The 16,476-nt window shown below is 45.4% G+C and overlaps 1 protein-coding gene across 3 annotated transcripts in view; it reads left to right on the top strand.

Annotated features, from left to right (window-relative positions):
• Nucleotides 1-10,812: 10,812 nt before the first annotated feature.
• Nucleotides 10,813-16,476, top strand: part of LOC146190333 (splicing factor 3B subunit 2-like) — a 57,472-nt gene continuing 51,808 nt past the window's right edge. For 2 of the 3 annotated variants that reach the window (XM_084600801.1, XM_084600799.1), the window contains exons 1-4: nt 11,711-11,863; nt 12,210-12,262; nt 12,392-12,442; nt 12,547-12,612. In XM_084600801.1, coding sequence (XP_084456927.1) covers nt 11,776-11,863; nt 12,210-12,262; nt 12,392-12,442; nt 12,547-12,612 — 258 coding nt within the window. In that variant the 5' untranslated portion in view covers nt 11,711-11,775. Of the gene's footprint in view, nt 11,028-11,710; nt 11,864-12,209; nt 12,263-12,391; nt 12,443-12,546; nt 12,613-16,476 lie in introns of those variants that run through there. The other variant, XM_084600800.1, reaches the window with a different exon arrangement.

The raw sequence follows: 16,476 nt of genomic DNA, 5'->3' as shown, positions 1-16,476 counted from the left end.
GGAACAGTTTATGAAAGACGATGACTGTATTGACTACTTTATTTCAAAGACTCAGCCTGCATTCTTCCCATTATATCGACATGCCAGGCAAAATCACGTGGCCACACAGCCTTATGTTTAATTCACATTTTTCTGCTATGGTCACGTCGTAGCGGACTATCAGCCTAACAACTACCATGAACAACTACGAAGCTCCCGGGGTGAGGCTCTCGAGAAAGTTGCACGAGGGAACTTAAAAGCGCTCGTGTTGCAGTGAAGAAATATGGGGTACGCGAGGAGAGCACATTGGTGTATGCAACGGAAATGATTAAGTTGGAATTTCAGGACATATACTCGCAAAACGTATGGGGCCGTATACTGTAAGCATCTTCTTTTTTTTTTTTAAGATGCATTTGGTCCTTCGGCATTGCTCACTCTAGTTGCCTGACCAAGCCACGGCTTTCAAGTATCCGTTAAAATCAATCGGACAATTGGATCATTAGCGAGCACACCTAAATACTGACTATACACGACGCAGCCAGCGGTTAGCCGGTGCGTACGGCGACGTGCGATGGCCATCGGCGAGAACCATAATCTTGTGATCACTGAGGTATACTCGGTCGTTGTCTGATGCTGCCGTCGCGCTGGCACAACGAGATGGGTAATGGATGCTTAAGGGCCCCTGAAAAGCCATGCGACTCTATTACTATTGACGAACCCACGCTAAGGACGAAGTGTAAAGTCCTCGCAAGAGAGTGCATCTGTCTGTTCACGAATTTGAAACGTCTAAGTGACCTGTAGGCACATCATTCTTACACGATATGATTTTTTTTACGCTGCACGGCATTTCATCACATTTCTTTCAGTCTAAGCCGACACCTTACCCAAGAGCACGAGATACGAAATGCTTAGAAGTTTAGGTGAGCAGCTTATAGATTCGAGTGTTTGTAAACGTCGCTCATAATACACTTTTTTTTTAACTCGAAAAATTACATGCAGGTGGTGCCTTCAAAAAACCCTATCAACCTTTCGACGTCTTCGCCAACAAGAAGTTTGAAGATCGCCTGCGAAATGCGTATGGAGACTGGCTTACTGAAGCGTATAATTTACGAGCTAACACCGCGGTTAAAATCAAGCCTGCGTCGCTAGGAGCAATAGCGAGCTGGACTGCTGCAGATTGGGACTACATCTCGAAAAACATGATCGCACAGTCGTTCAGAAAGCATTACATTTCAAGGACACTTAAAACAGAAAATTCTGCACTGCTCAGGTTCGTAGCATTTAAATGCCATTTGCGTTTCGTCGCTGTTGTCATTTTCAATTACATTATTCTTGGATAGGCTTACATCTGCTAAAGGTTTCTTTGTTGTTTGTTTGACCTTCAACTTTCGTATGTCGGCTTATATAATCGAAGCCTGTTTAAATTCTAGTATAAATACGGCGCAGAAAAGCTTGTAATAGCTTCAAGAATTTCTCTGTTTGAAAAAGTAAGTGTTTCAAACATAATGCAGATAATTATAGAGGTCCAACTTGAAGTATTTTCGTCCACAATCTATTGGTGATTTTTTTTTTCATTACGACAATACAGACATATTAGAAACGGTGCTTTCGCAAACCAGAGTTATGTTCCAGCCTGTGATGCCTAATCGATTAAAACCATTAATTTATTTTTAAAGCCTACGTACTTATTGCTTAAATAAGTGAAGTTTATACGGTATATGAAGGTAAAAATGGTACTAGGAATAAACGCTTAGATATTTTCTCCGATATCTAATATTCGACTCAATGTTCAAAGCTAACTATTCCGTTTCGATCCAAATTCTAAAACATGAATATTGTCACACCCTCAGACCACATTAGTCAGCTTTCTATGTCAAAAACATGGTTTGAAGGAAAGCATATCCTGATGTTGGTTTTTCTTTTTTCTTTTTTTTTTCTTTTTTTTTTTTACTTTGCGTACTCGTGGGGCAGCTGCACGTCGTTCTGTCATAAGATGGAGAAGCTTATACCGCTCTTAACGGACAAGTTTCTACTTACACTTTATCCGCTAGTATGTAAGGCACCAAGACATGTAACGTCACATTAAAATTCCGCGCAAGGATAAGTGACGCTTGTATGCGAAGTGTGACCTCACCATTGACTCGTCCTTGCAGCGTGCAACTGTCAGGTTTTGTTGAATTTTACGTAGCTCTTCCGGCCATTTTGAGCCGTGCCTCGTACGTGTTTGCCTCCCATGCCCGTGTCGCAATGGCTGATTGCTGAAAAAAACTGACATCACTCGTTTCACTGATGCGTACAAAAAAAAAAAAAAAAAAAGAATACATATTATTAAAACGAGCTAGGTCAATCCATGGGCAAAGTTGACAAGCAGTGTGAACATCAAGAGAAAAAAATGGCCGAGTCATACGAAGTGACGGCGCTGTGAAATTGGCTGGTAAATGGGGAACGTCGGTAGCACCGGCTGGCACTGAACTGGAGCACTGATCCTGCAGTGTATTCCACTGGGACTAAGAATATTATGACAATAATGTTATATTTTAGGGCGTCCATATCGCAATTAAAAAAGATCCCATCACTGCTAACCAGTCACGCTTATCTGTGCTGCCAGTACCTAATGAAATATTGCTTTCAAACAAACCGACTGCGCTGCTGAGAAATACTCGACAAAAGCGACTGTCTTGAAACGCGTTAACCCGATGATTGAGTGCTTTGCGTAAGCGATGCTCCTCGGCCTAAGATTTTTAAAAACCGTGCTGGGAACGTGTTTTCAGTGCTCAGCTTTTGGTTGCTCAGAAAGCGTGCGGGGATTCCGTTACAACTCCCATAATTTGCTACACCAAATACCCATGCGTTGTTATGGCTCGATCCCATCATCCGGACTAAAAAAAAAACAATTTCTTTTTCTCAGTCCAAAATAATAGATACCTAAAGATTTTGCGTAATCGTGTGTGTAGGCGTCGTAAGGAGATGCAGAAAAGATAATACACTCCTTAGTCTGCACAGGTTTCAAACAGAATCTTTGTACAGGGGGTGCTGGGCGGTTGTTCGCGATTTCCTTAAGAAAAGACGAAATATTTGATTTTTAAACACAAAACGAGAGCCAGACTGTGAGAAAGCGCTGTTCTGGCCGGCGTTTGCCTAATCTCGGTGCATGCGCGTGCGATTTGTTAGGTGTAAGCAAAAGAAACAGCTCACCCTCTAAGAACAGTGGGAATGAAAAATGGAGTCGTGCTCGAAAGCGTCGTCAACCTCACCGACAGCGGCGAGGGGAGCGCCTTGTGGCGTACCGGGAGCGCTCAGTCTCGCAATGCCTGGAATAAGTGCACTTTCGAGATTCACAGATTGTAAAGACACGAAGCACGGTTCACTCCGGAAATCCTGCTTTCGATTCATGGTTTCCTCTACAAAACCCAGGGTGTTGAGAGCTTAGCGGCACTTTTCTCGTCGGCGACCAGACAGGGTTCTGCATTCTCTCTCACTGTGCGTGCTGCGCGCTCATCTTTCCCAGCCCTGGTGCCTGCAGAAGTACCACACGAGGCAACTATAAGCCGGCTGCTGTAAGTTCTCCTAGGAATGTTGAGCTTGGCAAAGTGGAACGAGGCCATGAGTGAAAAACAAGCAAGTGGGCAACGGAGAGGACCCAACCTTCTTGAGGTTCATTACATCGCAATGTCGTGCTGGCAAAGGTAAACAAGGTGCTAAGACAATTGATAAAGAGAACCAATAGAACGAGCTGGAGGCTATAGAACCTAGCGAAAGCTTAAATACCAGGATCTTAAAAGCATGCCGACAGCCTCCCTACATTGGTTGCGGTAATAGATAACTGACGATAGAGATTAATGAAAAGGCCACCTATAGTAACGACAAAAACACGTCGACCGATACCGATGTATACATGAGATTTTAAAGACATGCTCTAATATTTTCTCTATGAAAATAAAAAGACTGTAATGATGTCATCAATGAAACCAAGCAGCGGTGAAGGCAGCAGACGTTTGTGCTCGTGTCTGTGTTTATGCGTTTCTGATTTATGTGTGCGTCAACATGTTTCTGGATACGACACCATATGCGACGTGCATGCATGAAAGTTTTCTTTTTTTTTTTTTCTTCAAATCAGAGGTAAGGCATGCGCATCTCTTTTACAGGACTTTTAGAAACGAATATCAGTTAAGAAAAACTAAGATGCATAAAAGAAATTGCTAGTGCAGTATTTGTTGCTTGGCCTTCTCTTTTTTTGTCCTTCGTCCCGTTTCTGACTGTTGTTGATTTCTAAAAGTATGTACCAACTAGCCTAGATTCCAACTCTCCTTTGACAGGAGCACATACGAGCGATTGATTGTTATTACCGAAGGCGTCCTAGTATACTCGCAGTTAACTATGTGTCCTTCCTAAACCTCAAGTAAAAAAAAAACTTGAAGCTATCATCAGAAACGCACAAGAAAGCGGGGAACACTTGTGCAAGAAAAAGAATAAATAGATACCACTTGAGATTATCAGTCTTCCAAGCCACGGGGAAAGTACAACTCTTTGAGGCGAAAATATAATCAATTTCGCTGCAGGATGATCTGAATCTCAGCTAGTTGATGCACATTAATGTGGAACAACAGCCTAACATTAAAATACGCACAAGACAACACAGACAACACGACATTATGCTCGTGTCGTGTTTTCTCCCTTATGCGTGTTTTCATGTTAGGCTGTAGTTCCACATTAATCAATTTCGCCTGGTAAGCACCAATCGCAGCCACGCAACCTCATTCCTGTGAAGGCTAACTGATGGTTTCGCCACACATGTCTCCCTCTCTTGCCAGGTAAAAAAAAAAATGCTTCAGCCATTTCACGCAATCCCAGATTATGATTTTCGTACAATATTCGCGTGTCTTTGAATTGTGGTTGGCACTCTCTGCCCTTCTGGCAGTGAAGAACTAGGTTAGAACTGGTTACTTTGCCCAAGAAATCACGGTGTTCTGCCAGGTGTATATTCACACATCGCCCCGTCTGCCCAATGTAATTCTTACCACAGGACAGAGGAATTAGATACACTACCCCCGTTCTACATGACAAAAACACCTCATCATGGCGAACACTGCATCCCTTCGTGCTCTTAGGCATATTGCTCACGCGCATGCTGAGTGCTGGACATTTTTTCTTTAACTCATTATTTGCTTTGAAGACGACTTTGGCATTGTACTTTTTACCACTTTTTCTTCGACCGATGTGAAACCCCATGAACGTATGCGAAGGCCACCGTGCTTCTTTGCGATTCTCCTCTGCTGTCAGGTGAAATACTTTTTTTTTTTATCATCTCCTGTACCATCCGTCATCGTTATGCTACTCGGGTACACTTATGAGCCTATAAGCTTCTCCTTTAAGTATAGGATACGATAGCGTTAAGAGGTCTCTCAAAATAACGGCAAAGAAGAGGAAGATGAGAAGAAGAGGACGATGAAATGTGCCTGAGTGTAGAAGAGGAGGCGCGGTGAAGAGGAAGTGTTTTCAAATTCTAATTACAGTTGGTAGTGCGCGTGTGTTGTGTATCTTCTCCTGTGTTTGTGTTTTTTGGGCCACATATCTGAATACGTTAAGAGGTCCCTCTGATTTTCAACGCTGCCATTCAGCTCTCTGTCCGACACTTCTGTTTTCCGGAATACGAATGACCATGGCGCGTTTGGGGAGGCGGAGCAGAATCTTGTGCCTTCGGTTGACCAGCGCCAACTCTTATAGGGTGGCCCCATGGGCCACCCTATGGTTGCCCACTGGTTACGCCTATGTCGTTCGAGTCACGAGCAAGAGCTGCGCTCTAAAATTGTTTCGAAGTTTATTTTTGGCAAGGTAAGAAGGTACGGCACAAATTTAATAGGATCTGCTCCAGAGAAGGTATCACTTTGAATAGTGTACCATGAAACACGAAAAATTGGTGCATGTGTTAACTTTCATGTGTAGCTAATTGATGAACCCCGCCCTATCAAACTCAGTTTCGTGGTTCACAGTCTGTAGTGCAACTGCGAATCATTTTGTTTTCACACATAATTGGCAGGTGTTCGGGAAAGCATGCACAACTGATTTCCGAGGTATGCTATGTAAGGAAGTTGCGTACGTCAACTTTGTACGGCCAATCTGCATGTGCTATTACTTCACAAAGACATATTTTATCATATGAATGATGTGTATCTATGTTCGTGGTATCGTTTATTTATTTTTATGCGATAGCGTTAAAGGCCTCACTCTCCACGGCGTGACGGCGACAGCGCCAATGCGGACGCTGTCGCCGTCCGCATTGGCGATAAGTCTGTTCAGCTCGGCGTTGTGGGCAAAAAATCACAAGAATGCCTCTAGCAAGTGGCATATGGCCGGTCGTCGGAGTGTTGGTGACGCCACGACGTCACGTGACTTGACAGGCGCTGTCAACTCTGACTTCTCATTTGAGATGGAAGGGAGATGTGGGACTCGAACCTTCCATCACCCCTGGGCGAGCAGTAAAACACACTGTTCTGGGGCCATGCCGACAGGTTCGTATGACTTGGTTGGTTATAAATGACTTCGCTATGGGTATAAATAAGGTATAAAATATCTTATTTCTTGTAGCGTCCCTCGCGCCACGCTCGGTCGCGGGCTATGGCCCGGTGCCGGACAAGAAAGAAGTTGGCACGAGGCGCGGCTGCGCGAGCAGCGGAAATAAAACGTGCCAGTTCGAACCTCAACGCTGTCTGAGCTGGTCTTTCCTGAACGTAGCTCCGACAGATTTGGTGACCCAGACGATATCGGACTCCTGAAAGGAAACACGATGGAGCTGCACCAAATTGAAATCTCACCTGCTACAAGGCATCCTTCAAGCTGCCCTTGGACATTCTCGACATTCCCACCACTGTATTGTTTTCAGTGTAAGTCCATTGCAATCTCTTCCAAACAGGAAATCATTTGGGCCCAAGTCGGTTAATAAAAATGAAGGGGACACTTAATTACGTTCCGTGTCGAGAATGCAGCAATATTCTGAAGTCTGCTCAGCCTGCTTCTCCTTCATCGTCATCACTGCTTTCTCCTTATGCTGAGCCTATGTAACAGCCGATACTCAACCTTCAACCGTCCACAACGCTTGGTCATGTCACGTGACCAGTGCGCAAGCCAATTGGATCATTTCATGTAGTCTCAAGACGTTCACCCCCATCGACCAACCAGCGCTCGACGAAGGCACGTGATCTGATGTCGTCACACGCTCCGTCAATAAATCAGCGAATTTTAAAGCAGACGGTACGCCATATGCCGCCGGGTTTTTGTTCGATAAAGCTTTATCTCGATTGAATTTTTTTTAAAGAAACGATGTTAACAACATCAACACTAAAAGACCTCCTGATAGTAGGTGTAAGTGAGAAAAGGAAGGACAGACACTAAACAGGGGGGTTGGGGGTAAGCGTTATGGTGTTGCAAGAATCACGACTTGCTACAAAGCTTGGGTTCTATGAATTGTATACCCTCTTTCACAGCGGCAAGAAAGGTGCAGAGAGCGCAGCAGCTGCTTTTAGTGCTAAGATCGAGCTGCCAGGAGTGAGGAAGGAAGACCCACACGACCAATTGTGTGCCTTGTTTTTAGAACAACCGTCGCAGTATATGCCACAGAGCGCCCTACTCCAACTCAGTTATTATTCGAAATTCCCGCTATTATTCGAAAGCTGAGAAAAGCATTAGATCGCAGTCATCAGCGGTCCAATCTCATACCTCCAGGATTCAATCTGAGGGTATTAGAAGGGCCCTACTACGCCTTCTCTGAGACATAAAGGAGAAAGGTTTTGGATGGAGAGGTACCTATTTTTGGCAGGCTTTCCGGACTGATGGTGTACGATGAAGATGTTCGTCCTTTTTCAGACATATATAAACATCTTTCTGCGGAAAGGCATCGAATTCTTGCAGGCGATTTCGGCCCAGCGTTGGCGGCCCTGCCATGTTTGCGGCCTCCCCTGTGTGCGGCTCGAATGGCCGGTGCTAGCTCTCCCCAGAATACTGTGTCAAGCCTGATTCGTGCTGCGTAAATTCCTCACCATAAAGGTCGACTGCGTTCATCACTGGATGTCTTCATTTCACTTCACTTTACCTTACAGGCACGCAAATTGGTGGTATTACATATGAGGTCTGGCTGACACCATAACAGGACAAATTATGTACAATAGTAAAACGCGGTAAATACATGTTCGCTCTAAAGAATTCTGGGTTTTTGTAGCGAGAGCTACATTGGGCTACCAGTCGAGCATTTCGCGGTGGTCGGGAGAGGCCATGGCAACCGGAAAGGAGTGGAAGTGCGGCGTGCGCATCGCCGTCAACCAGAGAGACTTTCGCGCACTTCGCGTCGCCTCGCCGCACACCGCTCCTATCGCCCGAACCGCGCGTCACATGCACAGTATTGCGTATAGAAGACGGAAATGAAATAGGCGGCTGTATCACAACGTTTAACATGGGCAGATGAGCTCCCAGCCGCTGCTAAACGGCAGTATAGACAAGAGAAGATTAACTTCTTCCGAACCTGAGCTTGTCGCTTGGCGCTTGACTACTCAACAAAGAGAGAATGATTGTAAGAAGGTGAAGAGAGAAGCGGAGACGTCGGAGCAGAGAGAGGAACGGCTTGCCAAACGGAGATGCCACACTGCCGAGTGTAAAAGACGGCGCACAGCCGCCGAAATGCCAGTCGTCTTGAACCAAATAAGAACGCTGGAGTCTGCGCGCACATGAAACAAGGCATTACCGCCATCAGACATTTCCCTTCGATTGCGCTGAATAATGGTGAATCCTGATGTGCTCGGCTTCTGAAGAACGGCATTGCCATCCAAGGAGCCTACGTGGCACTGGGAACATCTATCAAGCAGACGATTGATGTGGCTGCCACGTCTATACCAGCCTACGGCACGGTTTCAGAATTGTGTGTGGATTTGGGTGATTTCAACAGGAAACAGGTCTCTCTCAGCGTATGAAAGAAAAGTTTGACTTTAATCTGTCTTTGGTTTCTCACGTCCAGACTACCTAATAGACCTTGTATAACCAAGAAACTCTACCAAATCGATACTGTATAGACAAAATTGAGACTGCTGCATGCTACTTCACAGATCATTGCGCAGTTTTCGTCTCTGTCAAGCAAAATGAATAAAATATCCGTATACCCAATGTCTCTAATTGCTTCACATACAGTGACCACAACCATAGCCTCCTCTATAGGAGGCTACGCCACAAGCTCAGCCAGGGAAACGTACCTCTCGATACGTATATCCTAGCATAGCCTTGCTAAGCCACTTCCAATTTTTGTTTAAAGTTTTTGTTGATCACCTATACAATTCAAATATTCGACAGGGGCACTTAAGACTGCTTAGTTGTGACAACGCGAAAGCATGAACAAGACCGCACAGAACCCCCTCGCATCGTACCCCTACAGCGCCGGCGCGGTCTCCACTATTGTGCTTACGCAAGTATACTCACACGCTAGAATATCTAAGAAAGTACATGTTTCTTCAAAACATCACATGTCTACCCGGTGTTACGGCTGTAGGGGACGCACCTTCGCTCGCTGAATAAGCGTCATGGTCTGCACAGAATGTAAGAAGCGACGCGTCGGCGCCGGTCAGCCGGCTTCTAGGAGATTCTAGCCAATTCCCACCATTCGACTCATCGCTGCTATGCACCGCTCGCTCTTCGGACACTAGAGACTCCGCATGCTTTTACGTACATGATTCAAAGGTCCACGTCTCTCTCTTTCCTCATGCGCCCGCTCTCTTCATACTGCTGCCGACGAACAGTCGAATATTTAGAGGAATCCCAAGGTGGTGTAGATTTGTAGTAAGGGAGGAATTATACTCGTTGACCTCTACCCAAGAGCAGCCATGCGGCTACAGAGGAAAGCTGCACAGCTCTCTCAGAAACTTTATAGTTAAAGAAAGGTTCGTCCTGGTCCACCAACGCCATTCCCAGTTCGAGTTATTGATCAATTCGCTCTCGCCCTACCATGTGATCTGCTGATCGTCCTGATTAGCTCAGTTGGTAGAGCGACTGCCCCTGAAAGGAGGTGGTCCCGGGCTTGATCCCTGAATCAGGACGATTTTTTCTTTAACTACGAAGTTTCTGAGGAAGCTCTACAGCTTTCCTCTGTATAGCCGTGGCGGCGAATGGTGACGACGAATGAAACATTGCAATGTCAGTGAAATTTCTCCTGATATGGTGTGGTAGTTGTGTATAGGACGGCTTGCTGTTTTGGATATTAATATATCGAAGTTGTGGGGCTGACAAGTTCGGAAAGATTATGCGTCGAGGTCAATATAGGCTAAAGTGCGATATTCACAAATGCTTGATGGCGAAACGGGACACGAACCAATGGAGTACAGGCGCAACTTTCCATGAAGACGCATACAGAACATCTAGGCAAAACTAGACGAGATATGGGATGTCTAAGATGATAAGGTTAATTGCGGTTTACCGTATCGCTATCCAAGGGAAAATACATAGCCAATAAATTACTATTGTGGAACGTTCATGGTTAATTATGTGGACCACGCTGCAGGGCCCACTGATTCGCTGCGGGCCTGCGGCCACAATTCACTGACATATGAGAATTGTGCCAGACTCTTGGATGATTTGAATATTATTTCAGCCATATTTATACACCACGTGAACAAGCAGCGAGCGCTCGAGGCTGAGCACACGGGACTTCTGCCTTAAAAGCCGTTCAAGCTGCAACCAGCTGCTTCTACTGTCTGCGCTTTTTATATGCCTAGTCTGGCATACAGTTTCTTCTCTCTCTCTCTCTCTCTTTTTTTTTGTTGTTTTTTCTCGCGTGTGCGCTTGACACGTGGGGATTCCAGCTGCGTAAAGCTGACCGCGCCACCAAAGAAGCTCGCACGAACGCATACACCGGCAATAAATCACACATGCGTCTTCTCTCGACGCGTATGCAGCAGGCTTTACAGCCGGCAAACGAAACGAACTGGGCATACCTGGTGTGGACTCCTGTTTAACTGCGTCATCTGCAAGATATCGCGGTTGACAAGGTTATGCATCTGGAGCCGTTCCAGCAGAACGTAAGTAATGCATTTGTTCGTTTCAATCACGAGTTTTAATAACCGTCCATGGTTCAATTGTTTACCGTTCGAAATAACGGGCCGCTTCCACCGGCTAAGTAACGCACGATTCATACCAGCTTTTAATTAACGCGAAGCAAAACCGTACTGTCACCTCCTCTATGAGCAAATCTGCGCATGTTCAACGTGATGGTCACAAGAAACAGATATCACCGAGTCATCCAGAGCAAGGTGTGACGTGTGATAAAATTTGAAATGGTGTATTTTTTATTTCTTTTTTTTTTTTTTTTTTCGTTGTAGCTAGTGTAGTGCTGCCTATATAATTTTTAGACCTCAGCTAAAGATGTCTCGACTACCAGCTCACTGTAGTCAGTAGCTCGCATAGAGTTTCTTACTCTATGCGAGTGTAAGGAACTCTATGGTAGCTCGGCGCTCGGCGAAAAGCCATGTAGAGTTAATACAACCAGAAAAAGCAACCGAAGCGGCTTAACATCAGTGCCACAGTTGCCCCAGTTTGGTTTCCATGCGCAGTGTTCACCACTCCTCCTTTCTGTTCTAACCTTTTCGAGTGTTGTCACTCAAGTGTGACTATTAAAATTCACTTTATGTGGTAGAAAATACAGCTTTATAAAACTACCTTTTTGACAGCTGCACAATACCACAAAAACAGTACTGACCTACAGCGCCAAACAGCCATATTTTGCTATGTTTACCAAGTCTGACTGAGTCAGTTGTTTGCGAAACAAAAATGGCGTCGCGCAGTGGAGGGGATCTTTCGAAGTTGCGTGTAGTTGATTTAAAGGAGAAGTTGTCAGAGCGAGGACTGTCAACATCAGGTAACGTTACTGATAACGTTTATCTTCTAGGCTTGACGGGGAAAGTAAATGATGCTATTTAGTTACTCTTAGAGGCTGTGTCGCCAGCGCGGTTTTGTGACGATCGCATGCGGCAACTTCATAACTTGGAGGAACTGCGCATCACTTGTAACACCTGAACGTTTTTCTCTCTCATAAGGTTTTTGCACGCAGTGTAGTCATGCGTTCAGATTTAGGAAGTTCCATTATTGTGCGGTTATCTCGCTTTACAGCGTACGGTTATGGCGAATGTCGCACGACTCAAGTTTCGATATTTGTTGATTAGAACCGGTGTTGAATTGCTGTCGTTCGCCCGTTTTATTCGCAGGCTTAAAGGCTGACCTTCTGAAGAGGCTTCAGGCCGCTATAGATGAAGAAAATGTAAGTAATCAGCAAATAATTGTGATATATAAATGAGAACATTAACCCCAGCATATTGGTATTGCGTGATGAAAACTAAGGCCTGTAACTCGGACTCCTTATTGATTGCGGTGGAATTTGCATCTTTAGGAGGTGATTCCTACCCAGGAAGACAGCATGGATACCGAAGAGGACTCTCAGGTAACGTTGCAGCTCGATTCCTTTATTGGTGCCGTTGACTGCGTTCATTCTCCATGTGTAAATTTGGGAGACTCGTCGATTGACGTCACTTTTCTGTCTACTAGGGTGCCCAAGAGGCTCCTGATATTCATGAAAGAGATGCTACATCTTTAGAAAAGCCAGAAGAAAAGGTACGTTTTGGCTTTGCGGGGATTTCACATAGTGGGAAAGATGCCTTTTGATTTACTTTATGCTGTTCCGCTGCTTTATCGACTCATCGCTTTTAAGCTACACTCTTGGTTCCAAGGGGCCTTCTTCACGTAGTAGTCGTATTGTGGGGTTTACCTCTCCTGATCGCAGTGTCGGTTTGTGTTGCCGCATACATCCATCCTGTTTTCACGTTTGTGCAGTGATTTCATTCACACTTTGCCACTGCAGTACATAAGTAGACTTGTAATGTCGAATGACTGTTTTTTTTATTCGTGCTATATGTGCTTCTCAAAAATGTTATAAATTTATGACAAAAGTATGTCCAGAGTAGTGCAGCTTTAACATATAGGCAACTGTGACGAATAAAATAAGAACAAAAAATTTTAGCTTTAGCCATATAGGTTGTATGCACTAGCGCACAGCCGTGCCATGGCGCATCGACTCCGCCCGCCATTTGTGCGGTGGATGTAGCTGCTGGTGCAGGTGTTGTGTCTCATGCTGGTGACGGTCTCGTGGTTGCAGCGCTTTGTTAGTGACTCGTGGTGTGTACTGCTGGCCACGGTCCCGTGGTGGCGTTTGGATGGCAAAACGTTTAAACTGCTGCGCGTTGCAGCCAGTTAGGAAACAACGGTTTATGATGTTCTGTGCAGTTTATACGGCTGCATGAATGCAACGATGAAAATTTATTGCATGTGAGGTTCTTCTCATTATGAAAACTAAGGCAGGGAGGTTGCTCGAAGACGACAGCGCTTTTGTTAGGGCCACGTGGCTGCAACAAATTCATAGAGAGGGCCCGAACGACTCGGCGACCCATTACTGTGTGTGGTGCATACTATCTGCATAGTATCTGGAGAGAGCCTTCAAGTTTGGAGCTCTGACGAATGCATTTGGTCCTACATGATGTTTCGAACTTTGAATTGACCACCTGCATACTACATAGACAAGGGGCATCCTGACTGGGCACCAAGTTTGAACTTAGACTACAAGACGACCGCACTTTTTGGGGAGGCTTTAAATGACAAGTGCGAATCAAAATTTTGCGCAGAAATGTGGGAGGAATGAGGATGGAAGAGGAAGGTAGCAATCGAGCCGCTGATTTGTGGAATCCAACGACAGAGGCTTGACTGTTTTTTTTTAGGTACACACGATGTCGAGAAAGGGCACGCGTGAGGTCTGTGATTGCCGACCCTGGACCGTGAGGAGGTGCATGAAAGGTTGTTGACGATTTACCACCGTCTCTAAGTAAAAAAACAGGAATGCTCCAATGTGAAAGTGTGCCTCCCCCGAAACAGCCATGAAGTTACTGTGGTCGTGGACAACTTCACCATCAGCCTCAATAAGGAGCTATGGATGGAAGCAGCAGTTTTTCATGAAATGACTGCGAATGGTGCACCTGAAAACGCACAGAGCAGAAAAGGATGAAATTTAGCGCATGCTCAGGATTGACTCGAAATGCCTGGTCGGAAAACACTTACCTGTCCGATCACGACGACGTTCCCATCATGCAGCACTTTAACCTTTGGCTGCTTAAGCAGACCACTTGCAAAGTAATTGCGCGACTGCGAAGAAATTGGATATCAGAAGCGAAAAGAAGCCTTTCATTCCGTTTTTCTTTTCTGCGCGACGACTGTTCGGAATCTTCGCTAATTTTCCTGCTTGGCGCAGTCAAACGACGTTCAGCATCTATCTTTCCCCTTGTAGCAAGGCAAGTCTGCAGCTCTTCCGGTGTTTTAGCAGCTTGTTGAGCCCTACGTCTTGCGTTTAATCGCTGCCTCTCAGCCAAATTCCAAGCCGCCACTTCAGCATCGTCTTCCATAGCGAATGCCTCCTACGTTCCTCTCAAAGCACTCCTATATATATACCGACAGAGTCGCAGCAGCTCCAACCACAGCCGCGCATGCGCAGAAGCGCGCGGCACCGACTAAAGGTCAACTGGCGTAGTCGCAGCAGCAGTTGCGGCGGCAGCAGCGGCTCCGACCAACTGCGCCTCTCCTGTGACGTCACGCGGTTTGCGCATGCGCAGCTGTGGCTTTTTCTAATGACAGAGCACGCGCGAGACTCGGAATTGACTAGCCTAGTGAAGCTTTTCGCTTCAAAACGTGTGCTGTGGACAAAACAGAAGTATATGTTCGCTGTATCCACACGTAGGTGATTTCCACAGCGTTGGTCAACTCGTTGTTGGCTAATACAAATAGGGTTGTCGCCACCTCATTTCCAGATTTTTGGCACATGTCTGTTGCTTTCAACGCTGGACAGACCTTTCACGTACTCGCTCATATTTCATCACTTCCACACATCAGGCGCAGTGCAATTGACAAGGCAGCACATGTTTCGCTGCCACACGATCTGCATACAAAGCACTGCGACCATAAGACACTATACTCGCACCAGCAGAATGCACTAAGTCGTCTGTGCAGAACACCATCATGAATCGTTGTTTTCCAACTAGCTGCATGATGCAGTACAAATGTTTTTGCCGTTCAAACGCCACCGCGGGACCATGGCCGACAGTCCACACCACGAGTTGCGATTCACGAAGCACTTCAACCACGAGACCCGCACTAGTAATGTAGTGTTCGCAACGCCGCTCAGGCGCTGGTCCCACGAGGCCACTTGACTCCGTGCATCCGGTGCTCCGCAGAGCAGCTAGAAACACGTCTCCTCTCGGCAAGCGAAGAAGGAAGACTCCCCGTTTCTTTCGTTCCTTTCGGGATACATGACATGAGCAGTAAACACGTGCGACTCCTGCTGGCTGTGACGCGCAGCATGCATAGAGGGACCCCCATCACATGCAATGCGCTTGTAGGGTAGCGCTAGGTCGTCTGCATGGTGGTCGTTTTCTATGTGCACCGCAAAAATGGCGGGCAGCGTGGTAGCACCGCAGCGGCACGGCTGTTCGTCAGTGCATACCACCTATAAAATGGCATACCTTGATAAGGCATGGCATAACTGTTTTCTTTCAAACCATTCTCAATACATAATGGCAAAACAACGACTGACATTCTTTGCCTCTCTGTTCTGGCAAGTCTAAGGGTCCATCCTTGTGCCCCTCCTCTTTCTCATTGATATAAATGACTTACCAGCTAACATTTCTTCTTCAATTAACCTTTTTGCTTATGACTGTTATTTACCATGAAATTAATGATGTATTTTGCTATCAGTCTGACATTAACAATGTTCTCAATTGGTGTAACAAATGGAATATGAAACTAAATATTGATAAGTGTAAGCATGTGCACATTTCTCGTTTTTCAAATGCACCTGATACTTATCAGATTAGCAATGTTTCTCTTGAGATCGTGTTATCATATATGTACTTTAATTTTTGTGTTTCTTCTAATCTGTCTTGGAGAACTCATGTTGACTGTATCATAAAATATATCAAGCACATGCTGGGGTATCTTCGCAGAAATTTCTCTCGTTCATTCAGTTCATTAAAATTGGTACGCTCGAAATTAGAATATTCAGCATCTGCTGGAGCCCCGGCATTGATTCACTTGTTTCCAATTTGGAACAAGTAGTGTGACTGCCATGAAATCAAGTTTTTCCCTCCCACTTTTATCTCACCGCTGGTCAGTAGCGTCATTATTCATTTTTCATGAAATATACCACAACGACTTTCTGAGAAACGAAATACTAACACAACCATCTTACATATCGGCTTGCGTTGATCACCGCCATCAAGTTGGTGTTCCTTCTTGTCTCACGAATGTGTTTTTATGATTCATTCATTCCTAGAACCTGTGCCAGCTGGAGTTGCCTTCCCCATAATATTGTTTGTATGGCAGATAATAATGCATTTTGCAAAGCGATTTTTTTTATGTATTCATGCTTGTTATTATGTC

The sequence above is a fragment of the Amblyomma maculatum genome, chromosome 4, assembly GCF_055883805.1.
Source record: "Amblyomma maculatum isolate TAMU_Amacu chromosome 4, ASM5588380v1, whole genome shotgun sequence".
Classification (NCBI taxonomy): Eukaryota; Metazoa; Arthropoda; class Arachnida; order Ixodida; family Ixodidae; genus Amblyomma; species Amblyomma maculatum.
Note: the sequence above shows the minus strand (reverse complement) of the source record. Positions and strands in the feature narration are given on the sequence as shown.